The sequence below is a fragment of the Anser anser genome, assembly GCF_964211835.1.
Source record: "Anser anser genome assembly, chromosome: 18".
NCBI classification, from domain to species: Eukaryota; Metazoa; Chordata; class Aves; order Anseriformes; family Anatidae; genus Anser; species Anser anser.
In genome coordinates, this window is record NC_139739.1 from 14,461,184 (window position 1) to 14,485,465 (window position 24,282).

The following is a 24,282-nucleotide window of genomic DNA, read 5'->3' on the forward strand; positions in this document are numbered from 1 at the left end:
GCTGGGAGTCAGTGAAGTTTCCGGCTCTGGTCTCAAGTCCTTGTTGGAGGCATCCTGACCTCCAGCTGATGCTGGATACCGTTCAGTTGCCATTTATTGTTCCCGTGTCACCGCTCGGATGTTCCCCAGCAGAGCTGGTGGAGCAAGAAGTGCTACAGGTTTATAGTGTGTGGTCGGGTGAAACTAATGCGTGGCTTTATCTTATCCAAGCAGCTTTTCCTTTCCTTGTTGCTCGCGTCTCTGTGTTGGTGAGATTGCTGCAGCCTCTCTAACTTTGAGCCTTTCCTGGGATGTAGTTTTTGGAAAGCGGGAGGTAAGGCAGTACTTGTACCAAAAGCTGTTTAATCTGAGGTGGCGTTTTATTTTTAAACTGCTTGTAGGTTGCTGCATCTTTGATGGAGCTGGTACAAAAGGTGACAGAATCATCTTAATCTTGTGTAACTCCGGTTCAGCATGCACAGCACGCTCTCAGCGCCTCTTGTTGAATCGTGTTGTACTGCCAGCGTCTCAAGACAAGGTGTAGGACTCCTGTTGGAGCTGGTTGCTGTTCACTGCGGCTGTACCCTGTCGAGGAGCTGTTAGGAATATTGTGCAGCTCGGTGTGTGTTACGTGGCCAAGCACTGCACACTAACTTATTTTTTGTAGACGTGAGATTACACAACTTTATTCCCAGCATTTGCTTTGCGGTATCTTTGTCAGCAGGTTGGTGTGCACTAGGGAGATGGGGAACCCCAGGCAGACACAAGGAAACGTGCTTTCACTGGGAGTGAGGCCAAATACTGAGACGGGCTGGAGGAACTTCTTGGTGGTGCTCAAACTCTGGCTACGCAGGGTCCTGCGCGAGCTGAGCTGGTCACTCCTGCTTAGGGCAGGTTGCAGCTGAGGCTCCAGAGGGGCCTCCTGACCTCGGCTGATGTACGTGTCTGAGTGCGTGGCTTCTGGTGCTTTACACACAGCATGCGTGCCTTCAGCTTGCCAGCTATCGGAGTCCTGTATCGTCTGGGGCTCTCCTCTGCGCATCGTCTTTGGAAATAAGCAGGATCCACCATAAATCTGAAATTCCTTTGGTGAGGAATCGGTGAGGACAGTGGGCTTGAAGTGTGGTTCACACAACATAATCTCCCCGTGTGCTCTGTGCCTGCTGTCAAGAGAGTTTGGTTTTGTAAAAGCCAGCATTGCTCATCAAACCCTTCCAGCTCGAGCCAAGCAGCTCAGTTCCCGTGCTGTTTGCAGCCGTGTTACTTTTTTTCTTTAAAAAATCAGTGCAGTTTTATCCTCTAAAGTTACAAGTTAGCCCCTAAGTTTAGGGAAGGGCTCCTGTCCGACACGTGAGGATTGACAAGCTGGTACAAACACACTTCTGAAATTGAGGATGGGATCAAATTGCTTCTCTGGTGTGTTACGGTTTCATTAGCTAAAGCGCGAACTGGCGGTGTCCTGCTGGCACGCCGGGGCAGTTAAAGGTCTGGCCGAGTTTCTGGTCCCTGGGAGCGGGCTTGCTGGCGGAGCTGAGCGCCGGGAGCTTTCTGACCTTTTGCCGTTGGGTAGCTGCTGGGACGTGCCCGCCGTGCTGCTCCCCGAGGAGGATGCCCGAGGTCCCTGCGCTGTTCCGTAGCGAGGTGTCCGCGTGGGGCTGCGGCGTGCACGGGGTGAGGCGTTTTCCTTTTCCTCTCTGACCCATGGCTTTTCCCTCCCCAAGGAAAGCAGAGTGGCTTCAAAGTGGGCAACCTATGGAGCTTTAAATCCTTGGGAGCTTTAAATTTGGAGCTCTAGTTGTGGAGGTCTAGGAGGTGGTGTGTGAGCAGCGCTCTGGAACTCCCTTTGTGCTTTTCCCCCTTACAGCCTGTGGGCACCAAGCCGGAGGACCTGCAGACGGCACAGCGCCGCGTCTTGGTGCAGGTGGGGTCCGAAACTGCTGGACTGAAGTGAATTCTGCTTCACGTCTACAGCCTCACCTGCCTTTACAGCACCGTAACGGAACACCTCGGGCTTCTCCGGGTTGGGGACGTTGCAGGTTAATGTGTTAGCTGTCATCCCCTGCTAAGCACTGCTGTGATATTGCTCAGTTACTCAAAGCATGTGACATGGGAACAAGATTACTTCACCCGGACTTTTAATTCCCAAGCGTGCAATGATTGTAAACAGGTTTAAGGATGCGTGGGTCCCGTTTGCTCATGGGAACAGGAGGAAGGTCTTCAGAACTATCTTGTACGAGCTAAATTCAGCGTTTGGTGTAGTTTGGCGATGGGGCACTGAGAGCTTTGGGGAGAAATCCCTACAAACCCTGCAGGAAGGCAGCACCACCTCTGGAGCGCTCTGCCCTGGGCTCTCGTGCGTGGCGGGGCAGGGCACAGCGTGGCCTTTAGTCCGAGGTATGTCCGTGATGCAGGGTTCCCGTTTCTGCAGTTTTAGGAAGGAAGTTTCAGCAAAGGAACTAATCTAAGCGCTAACAGTAAGCTGGGTTCAAGGTGTAGTAGGGGTTGTGAAGGAGGGCAGCCCCACCGGTGCAGAGTGAGTTACATTTTGGTCTTGCACTCAACATGCTGTCCTTTAAATGTTTTCGTTCCTTTCCATCTGCGTTGGAAAGGAGCTACGTCAGTTCTTGCAAGGCCTGTGTCCCATGTGTTGTGCAAGTAAACCCCGCTGTTGCCATTAGCGTATTTTTAACTTGCAATTGCGGTTTATTTATGGAATTGCCGGTTTATCCGTGCTGTTGATTTCACGCACACCTAAGTGCTATTACTCCCCGGGGTAGGTGTTACGGTAAACCCACGTACTGCCAGCAGCAATGCCTTTAAACACGCTCCCTGCCCAGGCAAAGCGATGGGATAAGGTTTTGCTGGTCGGACCTACGTGCTGCCAGGGGGTTTCGCTAGAAGCATGCAGGCTGCTGGTGGGGTCCTCCCTTTGGACACTGCTGGCTCGGGCAGCTTGCAGGCTTGGTGCCTGTCGCTCAGCTTTGTGGAGAGGCAGTGCTGCCTTTTTTTCTCTCTGCTGAGTGCATCTTTGATGGAAGGAGAAGGGTAGGAAACGCCCGACGCCAGCCAGTTGTCGTGGGACTGGCGGGTGAGGTGCAGCGGGACGATGGGGTTTGCTGTAGAGGCCGCAGAGCTGTCTTTCGCCCTAATTGTTTGTGCTTCAGTTGCTAATGGGAGAAAACCCAGGGAGGTCTGTTGGCTTTGTACGAGGAAAGACAACAGGACTGCGGTAATGTGTGATGTATTAAGGGAGAGTTTATAGCCTGAGGAATGTAAACCTGGCAGAAATGCTTAAAATCACCATCCAGCTTCAGTGTGCTCATGTGACTGAAATAAGTGAAGGCACATCGTACTGCTTAGTGCTAAGTGCACCTTTTATCTCTTTAATAAAACCTCAAGAGGAACAGTTCTGCTGTGCCAGATCTCTATAAAAAGAATCTGCTCCTGTGTGCAAGCATTGCAGTCCTAACAGCTTAGCTTTCTCTTCCCATGATCTTCAGGCTTGGTTACCTGGCTCCCTTACTCGGGAAGAAGAGCGTTTTGCTGCTTTTTCACCGGTGTGTAATTCTCAACGTGCTGGTTTGGGTCTGTGAGAAGGTTTCCTACAGTAGCCTGCCTTCTGTTTCGCGTTAGGCGTTTCCTTTCCCCTTGAGGATTTGTCTTCCCAGCTCTGACTGCAGCAGTGCGGTGCTGCCTCCTTGGTCACCTTTATTCCACACGTTTTTGCGTCTGTTCTCCTCCAGTGCCTGGAGGACTGCCTCCTTGGATGGGAAGTGACCTGAAGGTGTGCAACAGGGAAATACCCCTTAACCTTTGGTGGGAATCTGAGTTTTTGTGGGGTGTTTTTCCTAGCCTGAAAGACTTTTGGTGCTGGGTAAACCCTTTTATTGGAATTGGAGACTGTTTTCTTGCTCTTGTTCCTGAACTGTTCGTGAGCTGCAGTGGCTCTGGGAGGGCCCTGGCATGAGGCAGAAGTCACTGTCCGAACTGCGCCTCCGTGGGTCCGCTTAGGTGGAGGGACGTGTGTCTGTGGAGAGGCTTTCTCATGAAGTTTGGCTGCTCTTGTATGGGACCCACTGTGACACTTCTCTATAAGCATTTTTTTTCTTCAATGTGTTGTGCTCTAAAGCTGTGCCACGGCGTTCGTCTCTTTTCTGTTGACTGGAGAAAACTTCAAGGTGTCAAGGTGCGAAGAAGCTTCAGGAGAGTGATTTCCTTCCAGTGCTGAGCTGTGCTTGTCAGCGTCTGTCTTCAAAGGTGTAACTGCTCGTGACCTACTGGAGGAGCCTGTATCAGTACCCTGCTACCAGCACATGGCAAGTGGGCTGCAACTTTTCCCACTTTCACTGCTCGTTTTTCTGCACTGGCCAAGTAATCTGGATGTCGTCCTTGTGCACGATAGCACTTTGCTTGCTTTGGCCACTTTAAATGGTCCTAATTAGCAAACACAAATCTCTTTCTTTGCTCTGTCTCAAGTGGTCCAATTTTGAGGCTGTTAGAGCAGCAAGGAAGGCAGGCTTTAGGGAAGATAAGCATTTGATGCATCGCCTGCAGAAATGAATGCTGCTGAGGTCTAAAAATAATGGTTCTGCTCCCGTCCCTTAGGTGGGAACTGCCGGACACACTCTGCAGTGCTTGGGGCACGAGGGCAGGGGCTGCAGAGAGCCTTTGGGACCCACTGCCTGAGTGTCCAAGCCGCTGGGTAGGCTCAGGGGGGCGGATTAGCAGGGCGAAGCGCCTTGTCGTGCAAAATGTGGCTTGCTCGTGAGCTGCCTGTTCGCCTCCTGTGGTATGCGTGCGGCAGGCTTCTCCACAGGCTCCTTGGCTTCCCAAAGTGGCTGCTGAAACAGAAGGCAGTGTCTTGGGATGAAGTTCTGGTGCTGGTTTGGTGGAGGGCAGGTCTCCAGCTGTGCCAAAGCACCTCTAGTAGTTCTGCATCAAAAACCCTAAGCTCTTGTTGCTCCAGGGGGTTTCTTGCAACACAGTGCGCTAAAGTACCACTGAAAGTCTGGTTTGAGCAGCTGGGAAATTCGCTTAAAGCTGCAACTCCCCCTTGTCTATGCAAGAGCCCTTCCTTGGGAAGGTTACTGACCTTCCCTTCCCTTTTGGCCATACATTTAACTTTTCTGTTTCTGGTAACCCGCAGTCAACATCCACAGGATTTTTGCAGAAAATATACAGCCCGCGAAGACTGATCCCAGTGCAGAGTATTGACATGACTCAGATTCCCAAGATAACTTTCTGAAAGCACATGTGACTTGTATGCGCTCCGTGTAGTTATATATTCCTGTGTGGAGGCTGAGAGGGAATGTGGGTCTCGCTGGTGCCTGCTTGCTATCTGGGAGCCGTGTCGCTGATCAGTTAATGCCTTGCTCTAAGCGTTGTGTCACTTTTCCCCCGTGCTTCTTCCTTGGTTGACTTGCTTGACCCTGATGAGCAGAGGCCATCTAAGGAAGCTGATGGCAACGGAGATGTGACTTCAGGAAGAAGTCTCAAGACACAGATGCTGAAAGATGTGTTTTGGGCATTTGGTGTCGCAAGTGAAGCCGCTGAGGCCGGGCAGGTCTGTCCAGGAGGGGCTGGACAAGGTCACTTGGGCATCCGCAAGATCCAAGAGACCTGCCAGTACGAATCCCGGGCCAGTAAGCAGTTAACTCCTGATTGCTATTTTAAAAAAAGCCCTTGGCATCTCTAGCGGCTGAAAAGCCAGCTGTCAAGATGTTTTATTTTTTGGGTAGTGTCATAAGGAACGGGAAGGATCTTGCGTTGTGTTACACTGCCTCGGGTACTTAAATTGCAGGCATGGTTTACGTTCTTGCTTGCATTTTCTGTTTCTGTTTCATCAGTCCTTATGGAAAAAAAATGCTGTTCGTTAAATTGCTGTCCTCTGCACTTCTCAGGAGCGTGTCCCCAGAGGATAATGAGGTGGGCCTGTAAATCCGATCATTTTATAGAGGTCGTGATGGAGATCATGGAAGTAACCTGTGTATGTCTCAGCTCCCCAGTTTGTGCACCCTTCTTCTGCTCAGGCTCGGGTAGCGGTTTTACGCCAGCTGCTCAGAGGCAGTGGAAGGCAGGCAGCTGTGCATGCTGCTCTGTTCTCTGCAAGTAACGGGTAACTGCTGCTGAAAGCAGGGTACGCTGCTTACAGATCTGAACGCAGCTTGGTCCAGGAATACGTTTCCTGGGTGGGCGCAGGAAGCTCTGGCTGTTGGCGACCCCGAGGATTTGCTGGGAGAAGCAGCTGCGCGTCCCGGTCAGCAGGGAGATGCAGGCACACGCTTGAAATCTGTGCTGGGTGCGCACCTGGAAACGAGCCGTGGTCTTGCGCTGCGCGGCAAAGAAACCTGCAGCGGGCCAGCTTGTGGCCAAGTGCTGAGCGGCGGCGGTCGGGTCAGGTGGGGTGGTTCAGCTTTAAATGCAACCTTTGGCCTTTAAAAGGCTTGGCCTTTAATCAAAACCGTGTGGGTTGTGCACCCGGTTCCACTCTCCTGAAGTATCTGTAAGAAATAGCTCATGCAGAAAGAAACTGTGCTGGAACTTTGGCACCGTTTGAAAGCTGGCAAAAAGAGAAAGGATGACTTCAAAGTGGTCTTCAGTGTTCGAGGTCACGGGCCATAATTCATGCACAGCACTTCCGAAGAAAATTTGTTCAGTACCGAGAGCATCAGCGTTGACTGGAGCTTGCAGGCAGCTGCCTGCAGCAGAGGAGGCATTCCTGGAATGAGCGCTTCTCTCCACCTTTGATCTGAGAAGGACTGGTGAGGGCACGCCCTGACACAGGGCATCTTTACAGCCTGACTGTTGTGAATGCGCATCAGTGGGATAAGGATAGAATAAAATTTGTCTTAATATTGCCTGCGCTGTGCACTCTTAAGTTCTTGGACATAGCGCCTAGAAAATGCAAACAGGAGATGACTGTGGCTGGTCTTTATTCTGATCGTTTAACACAATTTCCAGGGGCTGAAAGGCCAGTGGAAACTTGAAGGCAGAGGCTATAACAGACACAACTGCTGCCTCGGGCTTGTGTCTGCTGTGTTCCGTTTATGTCAGAGTTTCTGTGCAATTTGTCAAATTAACCTTGTGTATGGTAATTTGTTCTTTCTTGCTTAGAAACGAGCCACCAGACATGTAATTTGTGTCTCTTCCAGTTCTCAGTGTAAACTAACTCCTGCCCAGATGATGGGATCCGGACCAGACCTTCCATAAATTTTAACTGAGAGAATAAACTCAGTAGCAGTGCTACCCCTGAGCCTTGCTTCTGCTCTAGATCTTCAGCATTTTTACTTAGGAAGTAATGAAAACAGTAAACTGTGGTACTTTGGCATTTTTGGAAGAGGCCGTTGTGCTTTCTAGCAGCGCTCTCTGAAAGCTGTGATTTTTGTGGAGCTGCTCTAGTCCCTGCCGAGCCGCAGTGTGGGCTGTGCCTGGCACGCGCAGCCGTTGTGGTTACCAGAACACGTTCCTAAACCAGTCTTTAGCAATACAGCTGGGCTACCTGTAGCCTGGGGAGAGCCTGCAGGGGAGGAAATCAGCAATGCCATATGCCTGCACCATAACCAAAGGTGATCTCGGAGCCCTTGCTCAGGTGGAGGAGGATTTAAAATCCTAAGATCTAAAACCTTGCTGTGCACGTTCTCTGAAAACCATACAGGCCATTTATTTATTTATTTATTTATTTATTTTTTACAGGCCGTGCTATTTGTGAGCTGCCCCGGCTCGGGTGGCAGCGGTCGCTACAGCAGCTCTGCTTGGGGGTAAGGCGAGCTTTAGGCAGCGCTCACCAGGGCGGTGCAGGAGCGGACGCCGTGCTGAGCCTTCCCCAGCAGCGTGATCCCCACCCTGGGCAGCTCGTGGGACGAACCCTGCGCTGCCCGCCGCGTTGCTCAGCCCCCTGTCCAGCGCTGAGCACCACGCGTGGCGGCGGCACGCGGCGCTCCCTGCTTCGAGGCTCTGCCTGCGCGGTGATAAACGCGAGTGCTCGGGTTTCTGTAAACACGCAGCGATCACACGGGCTGTGGACAAATCTTTTCCAGCGCTTGCTCTTAAAAGACTTAAAGTTTTACGGCATTTGTTGGGGGGGGGGAAGTAGATTTAAGTGCCTGTGCCCTGGCGAGCAGCCTGCCCCAGAGCCACTGGCCTCCCTGCTCGGCTGGTGGGAGGAGTGGGGATGCTCACTGCTAACCCAAGTGCATTTGTTGGCTGCTTGTGGATTTGCTGGTTTGGTTTTTTTTTTAAGTCTTATTTTTTCATTTTTCATCAAAAAACCCAGTGCAAAGTCTCCTTTCTCAGACCAGTTTTGCGCTTGCTGTTCTCTGACTGATGGCTTGCGAATTCTTTTTATCTCACTGGCCACTGCTGAGGTTTCCCGGCAGAAGATGTGTGCTGTGCCCACCAGAGAGGGATAAATGTGTTATAAAAGCTAGTTCTGAACAATGTGCACCCGAACAGATCACTTCTAGGGCATCCTTTAATTCGGGGTGGAAGCCTTGCTTGTGGGAGCTTCCCTGGGGGGAGCAGAGCATCTCCTGGGGGAAGGGTTTTGTGCTGGAAGGGAGCAGGGGCACAGCCTGGCGTTCTGAGGTACTTCTGATGGTAGTGGTAAAAGCGCTTATTAAGGCGTGCGTTTCTGTACTCGTCTTTGCACTTTGCCTTCTCAGCGAAGAGGAGGCGCTGTGCTCCGGGTACCCTGCTCAGCTATGTTTGTGCTGCGTGTCCCTTGGAGAAAGAGGGGAGCGGCGGAAACCTGGGTATCTTCAGAGGCATTTCAGCTTGGCGGTGTCGTCAGCTCTCTTGTCCTCACCATCTATTAAATCTGTGTCACCAGCCACGACTCTTCCCAGGCTCGCTGTGAACATGGGCAGTGCCGACCCACGCGAGATGTGCCCGGGCGGTTCTGCCCTCAGCCTCTGCGACGCGCGGCCTCGGCGCTGAGCGCGGGGCCTCGTCCTGCGCCGGAGCTGTGCTGAGACCGTCGTGGTGACAGATCGCCTCCGTGAGCTCTCTCGTGTGTTTTGTTTTCGTGAGGAAGATGCCACAAGGAGACACGGCTTCTGCTTGCAAACGATGCAAAGCAGAGAGAAATTCCTCCAGGTGTTTCCTTGCAAAGGATTTGGAGGAAGCAGGTGCCAGCCAGATCACTTCTCCTGCAGCCCCCGCTCAAAGCAGAGGTTTGGAGTCGTGCCGTGCGGATCCGACCCCTTCAGCGCGGCTCTCCTGGCTTGCTGGTGGCTGTGACCGAAAGCTTTGACACGACAGCGCTGGGAGAACAGCCTGTTTTTTTTCTTTTTCTCCTTAAATCTGATTGTCACTAATCTGTACCCATCCTGACTGCAGCCAGTTGCAGATTAATCGGCCTGTAAATAGAAGCAAATTGAATCTTTGTGCAGAAATCTCAGTACGACACTTGCCATATGCTTGTTTGGGTTTTGTTTGCGACTTGGTAGGTTTAGTGAAAAGGAAAAGGAAGGAAGGAAAAAAATCTCAGCTGTTTGTCATGTGGAGCTTGCGGTTTGTACGAGATGTGCTGAACAAGCTCGTAATGTGTTGAACGTGCGCGTTGCTCGCTCTGCGAGCTGGGGAAAGCACCTCCTGCGGCACGCGCCTGCTTTCTCCTGGCCATTTGTGCCCTGGAATTAAAAAAAATCCTTCTTCCTTGTACCGAGGAGGGTAAAAATCCCAAGAGGTTTGGTGTCTGTGCTTGTATCCTCAGACTCGACGCGTGGAAACTTTAGGCCTCAGAACGAAGGCAGTTTTAAACTGCTTTTTGGGATTCCTCGAACATCAAAGGGAAGGCAGACGTTTTACTAGCTTTACAGCCACCCGCTCCCTGGAAGAAAAGGTTGTGCAAAATGCAAGTGGATGGGTAAAATGCCCCACGCTCGGGGTGCGATGGGGGGCGTTAGAAGCTGTGTGTGTCGGCGGTGGTTGTGTCTGCTTCATCTGCGCTGAAAATGCTGCTGCTGATGGCCCCGGGGGCGGCTCTGGCTGTCCAGCAGAGTCAGCGGGTTTCCTCCTTCTGTCTGACAGTTGCAGAGGGCGTGCTGCCTGCTGCCTGCTTCGCGGGGGGGGTCTGCAGGCTCTGCTGGTGGACCCTCGGGTCAGGTCAGTGCTGGAGGACCGGAGAGCTCGACCTGCCCCACGCGGCCACTGCCTGCAGCGTCCAGCCTCGGTCCCCGCCTGGCACAGCGCAGTGGGAGCGCCCGGTTTCCTTCTCTGCTGCCCCCCCGAGAGAAATTTCTATCCGCGATGAAGAATGGGATCGGCCTCATTATACCCCTGTGGACCGTGGCGATTCCTCAGCGTCACCTCCGGTCGGCTGGCAGCGTTTCTGCACGCCGCTCGTACAGCGGGCAGGGCGCGAATCCACGCGGCTTCCCCCTCCCTGGCTGCTGCGGTGCCGCTGCTGCTCCTTCCCGTCCTGCTGCTCGCTCTCGGCTTTGCTGGCAGCCGCCTCTGCAGCTCACTCCGAAGGGCATTTCCCAGCTCTGCGGCTGGTGTGAGGGTTTCTCTGGGGCTGCAGAGCCCTCGACTTAGGTAAAGCCGTGTTAATCTTCCAGCACGATGGGGCGGCGAGTTGAATAAATTAGCAGGGCAACGTTAAAATCAAACTGCTCTCAACTTCATCTGTGAAAGGCGCTGTAGGAAAAATAAGTGGGTTTTAATCTGAGTCAGTGGCGTGGCTGATGAGGCCTTTCCAGTTTCTCTCTCTTACAGGGGCATTGGCTGCTCATGTGGTTTGTCTGAACATCGGCGTGTCTCCGGGCTGTGATGTAAAGGGGAAAGGAAAGGCAGAGGGGAGACTGCCCCTTGTGTAACGAGATTGACCCCCCTCGTTTTCTAACATCTCTGCTTTGGCCACGGAGAATGGTCTGCAGGTTGTGTGCAAGGTGAATGGAAATGAAATAATCTCTTTGTTGTCCGAATGCTAGCGTGCGAGGTCTGCATGGCCTCTGCTAAATGCTGGCGCTGTCCTGAAACACTCGGGAGGGACGGTGGCAATCGGCGGGCTCAGCGCAGGGAATGCTTCTTGCAGGTCCTTCTGTGCAGCGTTCCCCTCTCCCTGTAGTTAACGTACCGATTTCTTCAGGCCATGGGTAAATATTTTGGTGGCAGTGCATCCCACTACCTTATTTTCAACCAGAAAAAAATGTTTATGTAAAATATATCCCCCGTAGAAAACACCTCAGAAAATTCTTCACCCAAAAATATTTTTGGGTTAATATTGGAAGCAGGATCTTGTGCGTGTGGCTTTTTATCCAGGCAATTAAACAAGAAAGGCGTCTTCCAAAGCAAATTTTAGCTCAAGTCTTGGCTCTTCCTGTGGGTTAGTTCCCAACCCTCCGTCCGCAGGCTGGACTTTGAGAAGGGGGACAGATTTATGAATAAATGGCTCAAACACTAAATGCCTTTTGGAAAGCGCTCCTGCTCAATCCTTCTCCTCTCGCATCATGAGCAGCCATCACCAGCTTGGCCTGTGCTCTGCTCGGCTGCACGGTCCCCACCCTGGTGATGGCACAGAAAGCTCCTCGCTCGCAGGGGAAGCTTTGCTCATGTTGTTCCCAGATTCAAGGATTAGTGTCACCAGCCCTTGAGCCTTTAATATTGTTTTTATTTTTATTTGATATGGGCTTCTCCATGGGGGCTTTCACACCCAGATGTTCTCACTTCTTTTCAGGGGAAGCACACCAGGGTCATCTGCCCAGCTGGTTTTCTTGGGGGCAAAGTCAGAGTGTGTAAGAAGTTGATCCCTTTCGTAGGCTGCTCCGCTTGCCTGTCAGGAAGGAAAGGTGGATGGACAAAATGCCAGCCCAAGGCTGGGCCAAGGCTCAGCTTGGTGAGCTCTGATTTTGTCCTTAGCTGTTAAGATAAATACGGTTGGTGGCCTGATTTTCATTTCTGCTTGGGAAGTTGTTTCCAAGTACGTGCTGAAGTTTCATAGTTCCCTGTGGAAGTGGTTTTTTTTTTTCATTTTTCATTTTCTGCTTTCAAAAGCTGATGGATGCTGGCAATATCCTGGAGACAGCAAAGTTTCTCATCTTTGTGTAACCGCGGGCCATCTGCCAAAAAGTCTCATGCAAGTGCTGGAGGAAGGAGACCCAGTGGCTGCAGGGCTGTCTTGCAACCACTGCGCTGGAGTAATCGCATTTCTTCTGCAGATTTCTGTCCTGATGGCAGAAATGGTTCAGCCCGCTGCAGGCTTTCATGCTGAAAATCAAGGTCTGCGTGGGTTAAATAGTGAGAAACCTGCCAAGAGGTGAACTCTATTTAAAAAATGAGCTGCCTTGATTTGCGGTGGTCTCCTCACTGCGTCGCCTCAAAATCTCTTTGGTCATGGTTATTCAGCCCCCGTGTGAACTGCGCCCTGCGTGCCCTGGGAGACCTTGTGTCCGTGTAAACGCTTCCAAATCGGAAAATACTTCCCAGCTGGTAAGCAGCAACAAAGCTGCCCCCGAAACGGGGCGACAGCCTGGCGAGCAGTCCGGTGCCCGCATGGGTGCCGCAGGCTGTCGGCAGGGCTGCTGCTCGCTGCGGTGCGTGGTGCGGATGCAGCCTCCGGTGTGCGTGCCCGAACTGCGCTTGTGATGTAACCGCAGGGAGCGAAACCCCAGCGTGGAGGATACGCGTGGGTAGGAAAGGCAAGGGTGCCGTTCGTTACGTGACGGTCACCTCGTGCTTCTGTGAGGCTGGCGCAGGGGGTGCCTGCCGTCCTTGGGACTGGGATGGATGCGAGCCCTGCACAGACCGACGTTTTCACCAGAAAGCTGTAAGAGCGATGAAATGGGAATTCGGCATTTAGGATGTAGAGTCGGGTGTGCTGGCTCTCAGGCTCACAGCAAGCAGTGATTTTGAAGTTATAGAAGAAAAATCTCCAGGAGAAGAGAGGGAGCATGTTGCAGATGCTGTTACCACAGGCATAACTCAATTTGTGTTTGGATTTTTCTGTGAAGGTGCCCAGTGATACGGAGCAATAGTGGCAGGATGTGAGCAGGCAGTATTGGCCCTTCCAGCTTAGGGAATAAGCCTCAGGTCAATGTTTGTGTAGCATCTCGCTCTTTTTCTTGTGGATAATCTAGTTTAAAGAAGTCCTAACTTGCTAGCTAGAGCATTTTCAGCACCCTCATGAGGCTGAACGTAACATAACGAGCTCCCTACATGTGTTGTACCCACGTAGCCCAGCTGAACCCAAAAAGCTTTCGAACTGCCGGGGCTGCGGATGTAACCCTGACCTCGGTGCCGGGCTGAGCTGCTGTTCCCGACTTCCCTTCTGTAGCTCGGGCTGAAAGCTGAAACACCGCCGGCCGCTTGGACAGCGAGCATGCGCTGTGTTGAGCAGCCCTGGCTCCCCGCCGAAGGTCTCTGATGCCGTCTGAGCCGGGAGAAAAGGAGAAGTGGAGCTCTGGGAGAGGCGAGACTGCTCAGAAACGGTGCTCAGCCTTGCTGGCGGAGGGGAGGTTTTAGCAGTGCAGTTCCGCAGATGTCTCGCAGTTGGTCACGTAACGATGCAGAGGTGCAGAAGCCCCGTGCACTGGTGCGTGTGCTCATTCCCTTGTAGCTAGGACACCCCCTGGTATTTACCCCTGTCCGTAACTCCCTGGGAAGCTGTTTTAATGCCACTGGCACGCATGTGCAGCGTGGGTAGCAGGGGCAGTCCCGTACCCTTTCCCAAACCAGCGTGCCTTGCTCGGTTTCAGGAAAGGTTGAATTTCAAAGGGCAGTAGCTGATCGCCCTGTCACAAAGCAGCTTAGCCCCCAAGCATCCGTCGTCCTCGCTCGCTTTAATCAAGTAGTACCTGGGGGCAGAGCACGGCCTGGTGCTGTGCACCACTTGCTGCGTCCTATTAACTTCCAGCGGAGCCACACAGCCGTGGTTACAAAGCCCATATGAGCAGCATCTTGCCAGCTTTTGAAGCAAAGTCTTTGGCTGTTGTGTAGGAAGCTGTGATATCACAGAAACCCGAACTGTGGAGCTAGTAGGTGAAAAACTTGCTGTCTACTTTTCTTACCTTTTTATCTTTGCTCTGATAAACCCGTCTTCTGAGCTCTTGCCATAAAACAACGAAATTCCTTTATAAGATTCCTTTCAGTCACTGCAAAGCAGGAACGTGCAGCTCAAGTATTCCTCCAGAACTGGAAAGCGGGTCCGTAAAAACAGCGGCTTGCTGTTCCTATTACATCGCGCCACGTAGCTCATCTGTCAGGCAGTAGGATGCTAAAGGTCAGACCCTGGAAGTTTCATAGTGAAGGCCTTCCTAAACAGCTGAAAGAGTTAAGTTGTCAAGCTCCATATATTTAAATTTGTGGTATTGTGCGGTGCCAGGAGTTGGACTTGATGATCCTTATGGGTCCCTTCCAACTCGGGATATTCTATGGTATTTAAGTGGCTTCTGTAAATAAAGAGAGAAATGATGCAAATAATGTTTTAACAACCAGAAGATGATGCAAATAATGTTTTCAAACATCTTCTGGTTGTTAAGGTTTTTGCAAAATCCAGCATTCTGCAAATTGCTGTGCTTGTGGGTAGGGTGCCTGAGTAATGACACTAATCTTACATTTTGATTCCCATGTTCTGTGTGCCGTGGAGAAAACAAAGGTGAATGCTTTGGTGCTGCCTCATTTCAGGGTACGAATTGTAACGGGACAATGCTGTCCGTGCCGCTGGGTGCCACGGGGCGGAAGGAGTCGTGTCCCTGGCTGGGCACGAGGGGGCTGAGCACGCGCGGGGACCTCGCCGAGGTGGTTTGTACCGTGGTGGTCCGGTTCCAGTGCCTCTCGCCGCGCGTGGACTCTGCCAGGCAGCCATCTGCCTTACCTCCCTGCACAGCTGTAATTTCACATCTCTGAAGGTGAATCCAGTAATTAACTTTGTGAGGGAGCAGCAGAAAATCCCAGACACCCAGCAGCAGTCACCTCTGCGCGGTCCGTGCCCACACTTAACCCCTGGGCAGCTTTTTGCAGTCTGCCCACGTGTTCTCCCATATGCGCAGCTCTCAGATTATTGCAGAAAGTCGAGAATCAGAAAATCTGCCTGGATCACGTTATGCAATGGTTGAGCTGCTGGCGGTGAATAAGCAGATCCAGCTGAACAGGAGTGCTTCTGAAGGGCACCTCTTACTCTCCTGCTTGTGGACAGAGGAAATGGCTTGTTGGCTCAGAGCTGGGTCAGGTGCCTGCCTTGCGTGTGGGTGCTGAGTGATGGGAATTGATTTCCCATGCAGATTTGCACTGAGAAGTAGCTTGAAGAGCAAAGTCCTATACAGAAGCAGTTTTCTTGGGTGGGAGAGCAGGGCTGTTTTTATGTGACTAAATCGATTTAGCAAAGTCACCTTGGAGACCTTTGTTTTCTGTGTAAGAGAAAATCATTTTAGCAGCTTGCCGAAAGTGAAAAGCAATCCCTCCTGGGACCATGCCAGTACGTGCCGCATCGTGAGGTGGGTGACTCTGGGAATGAAAATCAGTGCTTGGTTTAATTTGGAGCCAAATTCACTCCTCCACAAACAAGCGTCACCACACCGTGGTCACTGGGTTCAAACTTTCCCGGTGGTGCTGCTCTGAACAACCGCAACCTTAGGAGGCGCCCAGAGGCTTTTCCATGGCTGCCCCTCGAGCTCGGATGTGGTGCCAGGTTAACTCCTTCCTGCAGAATGGTGTCGGGGCTGAGCAGGTAAGAGCCCTCAGAGCAGTGTAGCTGGTGTAGCGGGGCCCTTGAGCTCCTGCTCAGCTACAACAGCCGGCAGATGTCCGGCCTTCCGCGTAGCACGCCACCAGCACTGAGGTTGGTGCTCGTGGTCTCTCCGGGGCAGCTCGCTGTACCCCTGCCTGTGTGATGTGACGTGGAGGAGGAAGCAGCTGCCAAACTGCTCTGAGCTCTTTGGGGACACGGGGAGATGCTCCTGGCGCTGGCGGGCATGGTCTTGTGCGTGCCACGCTGTCGGTACGAGCCGGTTCGTGTGCCTTAGTAAAAATTCCTGATGCTCAGCAGTTGATGGCTTGTTCAGCTCTGCCAGCTGTAAAGATGCGACTTGATGTAAAGTGATAGAAAAGCTACGGCCAGTGATGGCTGTTGGACTTGAGTGCATTTATGTGGGTGTCACGAGTGGCCCGGGGGTTGAGAGGGGCTGGGCAGCTGCGAGGGAGATGGAGGGAAGTCATTAGTGGAGGAAGAAGGGAATATCTAGAAATGCCCTGATCAAACGTGAATTAGGTGAGCTTTAAGGTCCCTTCCAACCCAAACCGTGCTGTGAAGCTGGATGAAGTTGAGTAAAGATGAGTAAGATTCTGCATATGGAGGAGGATCAGGATCAGAAGGAGAGACTTGGCATTGCCCCGTAGGGAGCAGCACAGGCGTCTGCCCAGCTGGGGCACCTTAAATCCAGGTGAGGATGAACCAACCCTTCTGGGAGGGCTGTGCCTCGGGGGGCTGTGGTTCCAGGACAAACAGCTGGGTTAAGAAGAACAGCGGAGGGGAGATGCGGACGCTGGCTGATGCCGGCTGTTCTGTGAAACGCTGGGGCTGAGCTTTGTGTGCTGAGGCTCTCTCCAGTCCTGCCACTAAGCCTGGTGGTTTCGTGTCTTGCTGTCCGAGTGAGCGTCTTCCCAGAGTGGTGATGCCTTTGTTGAAGGCTGCATGATGCGCTCAGTAGCTTCTGATAAGCAAATACCCCCGGGTATTTCTAACAGGCCCCTGTCTTCAGGAGTTAAAGCTAATGATGACAAACTTTGAGAACATTCCTTAGTAAGGACTGTGCTGCTGGTTTGGGGGGAAATAAAGGAGCCATTAGTGGCTGAAAGAAATTCCTACAAATTCCCTTGATTCCTCCTGGTACTGCAATTCAGTGAGCAACTGTGCAGTAATGTATTTTGCTGAAATATTAGAAAAATCCATCTAATTATTATCTGACATCTGTCTAATTCCAACAGGTCTTCGTGTCAGGAAAAGAGCTGGAGACAGGACTCTGGAAATGATTCAGGGCAGGGCCATTGAGGAAAACGTGAGGCTGATTCATCCCATGACAGCGTTGCTCTGCTCCCATCTCTTTCTCCAGCGTGATCCCCTGGACCTGGGGAGACTGAGGGTTTTTAAGAAACGTCATAGGACCTGGTTTACCTCTGTGGTGAACGCGCTGGGCAAGATTAACTTGTGCTGGGGCAGAGCACAGCACTTCCTGGGGCAGAGCTGGGCAGGATGGGACGAAACGGTAGGGTGGTAAAAGATGGAGGAGATGCAATGAGGGTCAAAGGAGACCCTCTGATTTCCTCCTGCCCGCAGATCTGGCTTTCGGCTGCTCCAGGCTGTGCGAGGGGCTGGAGGGATGGGGGTTACGGCATCCGCAGCCCCGGCTGGAGAGCAGGCGGCCCCGTGGGGGTGGGCTGTGTGCCGGGGGTGGGCTGCGTGGGGTGCTGCCAGCACCGCTGTGCCTGGGCTGGGTGCTGGGAGGGCTGTGGGGCTCAGGGGCTGAGCTCTTGCTGAGCTATTTTAGGTGTCTGTAAGTGCAGCAGTGGGTGGAGAGGCAGTTTCAGGACTACATTAGGCATTTGTCTTCGTACCCAAGTGCCTTTGATACATCTAGTCTTTGCTTAAAAAAAAAAAAAAGTGCCTTTAGGTGCTTCTGAAAACATGCCAGGTAGCGTTTGAAGCGCTGGCTCTCGGTTTGTGTGCTGTTCCTGCACAGCTTTCGTGCTCCGCAAGCCAAAGCGTCCCTGGGCAGGAGGGCAGCACCCAGCCGGTGCCTGGGATCCGCCGGGCAGCTGGGCAGGGGGAGCTGGCAAGGGCAAAGAGCGAAATGACTGCAAGATGAGTGATGTGATGCTTTCAGCTTTGGTAAAGCAAAAAGCCCCCGAGGAGCCGACTGAAGCTCTGGAAATACTCATTCACCCAGGCCAGAGGGGCGGCTCTCACAAGCAGCAGGGAGCCATCGATCTGCAGGGACCTGCTGCGTCTCTGCCCTCGTCTCTGCTTTGGACCAGCAGAACTGCAGGGCAGGATGGGGATGCTTTCTGCACTGCTGTCCTTGATGTAGGGGCTCTGCCCCTTCACATCGAGCCTGGGGATGCTGCTGTAAGCAGCCGTGGGCTATGCCTGCTGCAGGGTGGGTTGAACGAAAAGCCTGATCCCCGGATAATGATCCGAAGAAAGGTTTGTCCTAACCTGGAGTTCCATCTTCTTGCAGCTGCTTTGTGAACTGCTCCCTGAGAATTAGGTGCCGTAGTAGCAGCACACCCATTTCTCCTCGCTTGGCTAAGCGGGGGTACAGCGAGGGTTGATTGTTTGGAAAGTTCGGCTCCAGAATAGCCGCCTGCTCTTGGCGCTGATTAAACCTGCTGAAGTGTGCAGCAATTTTGCCAGCAGTAAAGGTGTTTTAACAGCCCCGGAGGAATTATGCCATGCTCATTTGCTTTACAAATGAAGATCTTTGCATGCAAGATCTTATCAAACTTGGACAAAAGAGAATGATTGAAGGGAGAGGATATGGAAATGTACGAAACTGGAGAGTAATAGAGGTGGGGTAGCAGGGGGAGAGAAGAGCAGCAATGCAAACGAGATGAGAAATGCCCTGGTGGTGTGCGGGTCGGGGCCCGCGGGAGCGTCGGTGGCCATCCCGGGGAGGGTGGGTGCGGAGGGATTTACGCTTCCTTGTCCTCTGTTCCTGTGCAGGACGCAGGCGGAGATGGCCCACACGTGCCGTGGAACCATCAACCTGTCGACGGCCCACATCGACACAGAGGACTCGTGTAACATCGTGCTCTCCAACGGGGGAAGGACGTACCACCTGAAGGCCAACTCGGAAGTGGAGAGGCAGCGCTGGGTCACGGCGCTGGAGCTGGCCAAGGCGAAAGCTATCCGCATGAGGAACAACCAGTCAGGTAGAGTGCGGCTCAGCGTGCAAATGTGCAGCTGGATCCTTCTTAAAACCTCCCTGTAAACCAGCCCTTCTGTGCTTGCTAAATCGTGCAGAAACCCTAGCAGATACCGTTTCAGATGCAATTAAAAATAGCTGTCTGTTTCCCAAAGAGTCGCAAAGGGTTTTAAGCAATACTGCGTGCGCCAAACGTCTTCTCATCTGGTCATGCAGCCTTAAGCCAATCTTTAAAGCCCCTGGGTAATGACTGTAAATTGGGGAGAGCAAGTGAAAGTGAAGTTACAGCGCTGCTTCTGGAAGGTAGGACGTGAGTGCCTTTCTCATGGAGACTGGGGTGGTCAGGGTGGATGGGGAATGCTGCAGGAGGCACGAAGCACAGTGGTGAGTGGCGCCCCGGGGAGCTCTGATTCACAACAAAATGCCGGAGCAGTGCCTCTCCTGTTCACCCCCAGTGTAGGGTAGTGCTCTAGATGAATGATGCATAAATCTAGTTGCCTGTGTATATTCCCCGTCTGCCCTCTGCACACACTAAGCTCTGGTTTGGTATTTATTAGTGTATATTTAGGACAACTGCATTATGTAAAGCTGTCAAAACCCCATGCGTGCTCCTCCCAAGAGCGTAGTTTTTACTGCTCTGTTGTGTAACAGATCTGGTAAGTGCTTAACAAAGGATATTTCTGAAATATTTGTGTTCATAACTCTTCTGGGATTCACATTTGGTTTTCTTCCACAAATGAGGATGGCTTCAAATCACAGTAAACAGAAACCATGAACGTATTAAAAAGCCAGTCAGCCACCCCTTTTGTCCTACAAAACCACTCTGCTCTTACCTTGAATGCTGGAAATCAAACCTTATGCAAGAGAGAAGATGTAGGGAACACCTGCTTTCGTTACATTCTGCTTAAAATGAAAACATAGGTTCATAGTATGGTAAGATACTTGCTGCCCAGCTTGGGGTTGCTTTTGTTCTGAGTTTTTGTAGCACATTGCTCTCCTGGTCAGGGTCTGGGGCTTCGGGACATCCATAAATGCTGCTCTGTGGTATTGACTGCAGTGAATATGCGTCCATAGGTAGTGCTGATGAGGCATGAGGCTTAGCTTCCAGAATTGCCACTGAGGAAGGCTGTGGTTGGGTCAGTGCATCAAGAAAAAACCCTCTCCTTCCCTAGGGGAAATGCTGCCTGTGCTCACCAAAACCACGAGGCGTTGCGGTGCGCTCGATGCGACTGCTGGGCACGGCTCTTCTGAGCGGCGCTCGGGGCTGTGTGGATGTCTGAGCAGCACTGCCTGATGCTGCCGCCTTACGAAAACACACAGTCAACAGAAAATTGGTTTGACCGCATTTCAGAAGGGCAGCGCATTAGTGTTTTCATCTCTGGATTGGTGGGACAGTGGTTTTGGATGCTGGCTGCTGAGCGCAGGGCGGGCGGTCTGTGCTTAGCGTCCTGTTTTACACAGAGCAGCACAGCGCCGGAGCATAACCGGCTCGGCTTGCAGGGAGTGAGCCCCCAGTCCTGGACTCATGTGGTCTGACTTTTTGCATAATTAGCTGTCCCACAAGGTCATATAGAAGTTGATTAGTGCGTGAGCCATTTACTCATTTCCCGTAATTATTTAAGTACGCTGTGTTCCGTGGCACCAGCATCTACAGATTTAATTACATAAAGTATCGTGAACCCTCTGTCCCGCAGTCCTGCAGCTCTGGAGCGTACGTAAATGCTGATGGGGAATGCAGCTGACTGAGGAGAAGATGGAAATTTCTGGACGCGCTTGTTTTGCCCGGCTGAGCACGGCATCGTGCAGCGTGCTTCCTGCCTGCCGGCCATGCGAACGCTGCTGATCCGGTAGGGGAAAGCTGACCTGGGTTTGACAAAGGACCTTACGTGCAGGGGAGGTCGGCCTCCCTGTCTCCAGGCTCCGGATGCGCTGACTTTCGAACTTCAGCCAGCTCAGGCCATTGGTTCGGGGTAGGAGCAGCGTGGCGGCGATGCTGCCTGCAGGTGCCGATGCCCCGGCTGCCTCGCCGCGGTGCCGGCCCGGCGCATGGTGGGGCTGTGCCGCGATCCAGGCCGGCAGCCGAGGCGGGGAACAAAGCCACCGATGGGCCTGCCCGGGCTGGGCGGGGGCCAGAACCCAGCAAACGGGCGCCGGGTCCTTGTGCTGCAGAGTTGAAGCTGAGGACTTGGAATGACTCTGCGCTGAATGCTCGCCCAGTTGATGTTTAGTCCCAGTTAGAGACCTCGTAATTCAGGTGGAGAATGGACGTGTGTTAGGTTGGACAGTTCTATTTGAGTCAAAGTAGAATTTGTCGTGCTGTGAGTGCTGGGTCTGGCACAGAGCCTCGAGCTGCGTATTTGCAAGCAGAGGGACGAGGCTCTGGGTTTGCTGAAGGAGCCCTTAGGTCCTTCGGGCCTGCTCATGTGGGAGTCGTCGTCCGAGTCGATTCCTCTTGCCCTGAGTGATCCCCAACGCCTTTCCCAGCCTTGTATTTCTGCAGCAATCAGCGCTCTCTTGCTGCTTTCCCATGCCCCGGCAGCACCGAGGCACAAGGAGGTGGAACGCGTGCGGTGCTCGGCCGCTTCCCCCAAGGGCTTTCTGCTGCTGGCGGTGTAACGGGGTGCAGGTGATGCTGCTCGGCTCTGCAGATGCCCAGCTGCTGGGAGAATGTTTTGCCGGATGAAAACTGCCTTTTTCCCCAGTAGTTTTCTTGAAGTAAACTTAACACAGAAGCATTTTTAATGTGAGTGTTGGTGAGCTCGAGCCGTGTGTTGAGAAGAGGTGCTCTTTTCATAGAACTGCTTTTCGTTTCTATTTTTAAGAAATAGCGAACCCTACACCCAAACCGTGAGATGGGAGACCTTGCTGCTTCTTCCAGGGTGTAGCTGAAGGGGATCTGGTTTCCCCTCTCTCCAGTGCAGGGCTTGGACTATTTTGGTAAGGAGGCACGAGCTGGGACATGAGCAAGTACTCGCAGATGTTACGTGAGAGCTCGCTATCCGTGTCCGTCCTCGCTGATGAGAAGCCTGCCCGGTGTCACGAGCAGTACCGCGTGGATTAGCGGCAGAAAGCGGGAGCAGAGATGAGTTGCCGTCATATATCTTCTCAATTACAATGTCACACTTAATTCCATTAAAATAAACGCATAATGTCACGTTGGGACAGAAGGGGCCTGGACACAGCCGAGCAGCTTGCCGCCTTCATTGAAATCCCAAATTCTTATTTCTAGCTGCCTTTATAGGGGGTTGGTGAACTTTTCTCTCTTCCTTATGCTCGGTTTTCTCTCTGCCGATGTGGCTTGGAGAGCGTGAGTTAGAGTTGATGACTGTGGTCAATGCCTGGGTTTTGAGGTAGTAAAATATCACTTTGTTTTAGGGCGGTATTATGAGGTACGGGAATTAATTCTGTGAAATTGTGAGTGGTGGATATTTGAGAATTATTTTCTTGGCTATGTGAGGTCTTCGGAAAAGCCTGCAAGGGAAGGGTAGAAATCTGTCCCTGGTGGCCTAAACACTGACATCTCCAAAATGAACTCAGGCTGCTTGGTTCCTTGGAGAGGTGAGCTGATAACTTCTTTTGACCCCCTGCTCTGGGGTTTATAGGAGGAAAAGGTGCAATCCCCTCCTGTGCCTGGGTTCGCTTCCCAAATTGGTGCAGAGTTCGGGCCGACCAAAGGCGTGTTTGATCTGCATAGTGCTGAAAACGCAGGAGTTAACCGGGTAGGTCAGTGCTCGTGTCTGTGCCGCAGGCAGCTCACCTGCCCCACCTCTCCAGGAGGTGCCCAGTGCCTTGTGCTGAGATCAGGGCTTAGGAGATGTCAGGGCAGAACCAAAGCTGGGCATCACGAAGGAAAAAGAGGAAACCTCGGCCAGTGGCTTGGGGTGTGGTGCAAGGGAGGAGGATGGAGGTGACCGGTGGTGCCTTTTACTCTGCTTCTGGGCTGGGTTTCTGCTGCAGCGCAGAGTAAAGGGAGAACAGCTCTGGAGAACAAAAGCATTGCCGCGGAGGCCAGCGGTCCCACCGGGGCGCAGGTCACACGCAGCCTCCTGGCGCGTGGCTCTCCTGCTTTGGTGTGCTGCAGTCAGCCTGTCTGTGGTGCCTTGCAGCATTAAAGTGTCCATAATTAGCTATTCCAAAGCTTTTCCTCTGACTGCGCTAGTGATAGCCTCGCTCTTGTTGCTTGATGAATTTCGTCTGTTTTTTCCCCTCTTTCCAAGCAAGGGGCTCGCTTGCTAGAGACGGTCTGACTTGGGAATGTGATGCTGCAAAGCATCTGCAACCTTCCCTGCCCGGCTCTGTGAATCGCCCCGTTGTTGACGTCCTCCCTTGCCTCCGGTGGCTGTCCCTCGCGTTCCTGCTCCGACTGTGGCGTGACAAGACAATCGCCCTCGTTGTTGGCTGCGTGCACCCGACGCCAGCTCGCTGGAAGAGCGCTGGCTGTTCCCAGCTCTGTCAGTGCCTTTCACAAACACGCTCCCTTTTCCCTTCCTCCTCGGGGTGCTGCTCCATCCCGCTCCTCTGCGTGGCTGCGTGGGTGCTGTGCTCCCTCGGCTCACGGGGCGCGTGTCGGGAGGGGTGCTCGCTGCCAGCTCTCCCTTACCTTGCTCTTCTAATTAGCTTTTGATCCGCACGGTCTGGATTTTCCCTGCGCTGCCGGCTGCTGTTTGCTCTGCCAGGAGCTGCTGCCACGGGAAGCGTGGTTGGCAGTTCTGCTGAGGCAGAGCTCTTTTCTCGGGTTTCCCACTCTTAATCGCTCCTAATCAGGGTATTGAACTCTGGAGACTCTCAGCCAGTTTTTTCCCCCTTTCAAAAACAGCAAGTGGGATTTCTGTAAGGGCTTCACAGTGGTGCTTGGCCCTCGGGGTTTTCCATCTGTATTTTTCAGTCTCTGGGAAGTCCGTGTTGGCCCTCTGCGTCTTTCCGGCAGCGTCCATAAAAGACTAATCCCGCTGGCGGTTTCAGTCCGTTCCTGGAGGTAATCCTGCGTGATCTGCGATGTGTCACTAATGGAGCTGTGAGACTTAACGCTGATCTTATTTCGGAACGTTTATTCTCTGTGAAATAACATTCCTCTGTGCTCATTTAGAAATAATTATGCTCGTTATCAGCTGGGGCCCTGACATCCCAGGTCGGGTACAGGCTGCGTTCGGAGGATGCCAGCATCGAGGCACAAAGCTTTCTGCCGGCCGCGCTTTGCAGTGGTGCCAGGGAGCTGCCGGAGCCATCTCCGGCGGCTCTGTGCGTGCTTCTCCTGTCCTCTGTGCTCTCTGGGCTGCTGCCCTGGATTTCCTATCCGTTTGTCTTCGCTGCTCAAACCTGACCTTCGGGGAGGGACCGAGACGACCCAGCCCTCACCCCCCCGGCGTCCGTCCGGAGCTGCGTTCTGGTGGGATCTGTGGCTCCTCGTTTGTGTTGCCTCTGTCCCACCATGGGCACGAGTGCGGGG

General features: G+C 52.8%; 1 protein-coding gene across 5 annotated transcripts in view; it reads left to right on the top strand.

Moving 5' to 3' along the window:
• OSBP2 (oxysterol binding protein 2) overlaps nucleotides 1–24,282 on the top strand; it is a 96,584-nt gene that overhangs the window by 6,815 nt on the left and 65,487 nt on the right. For 3 of the 5 annotated variants that reach the window (XM_083804497.1, XM_083804498.1, XM_083804499.1), the window contains exon 2: nucleotides 18,635–18,843. In XM_083804497.1, coding sequence (XP_083660623.1) covers nucleotides 18,635–18,843 — 209 coding nt within the window. Of the gene's footprint in view, nucleotides 1–16,976; nucleotides 17,178–18,634; nucleotides 18,844–24,282 lie in introns of those variants that run through there. The other 2 variants (XM_083804500.1, XM_083804502.1) reach the window with 2 other exon arrangements.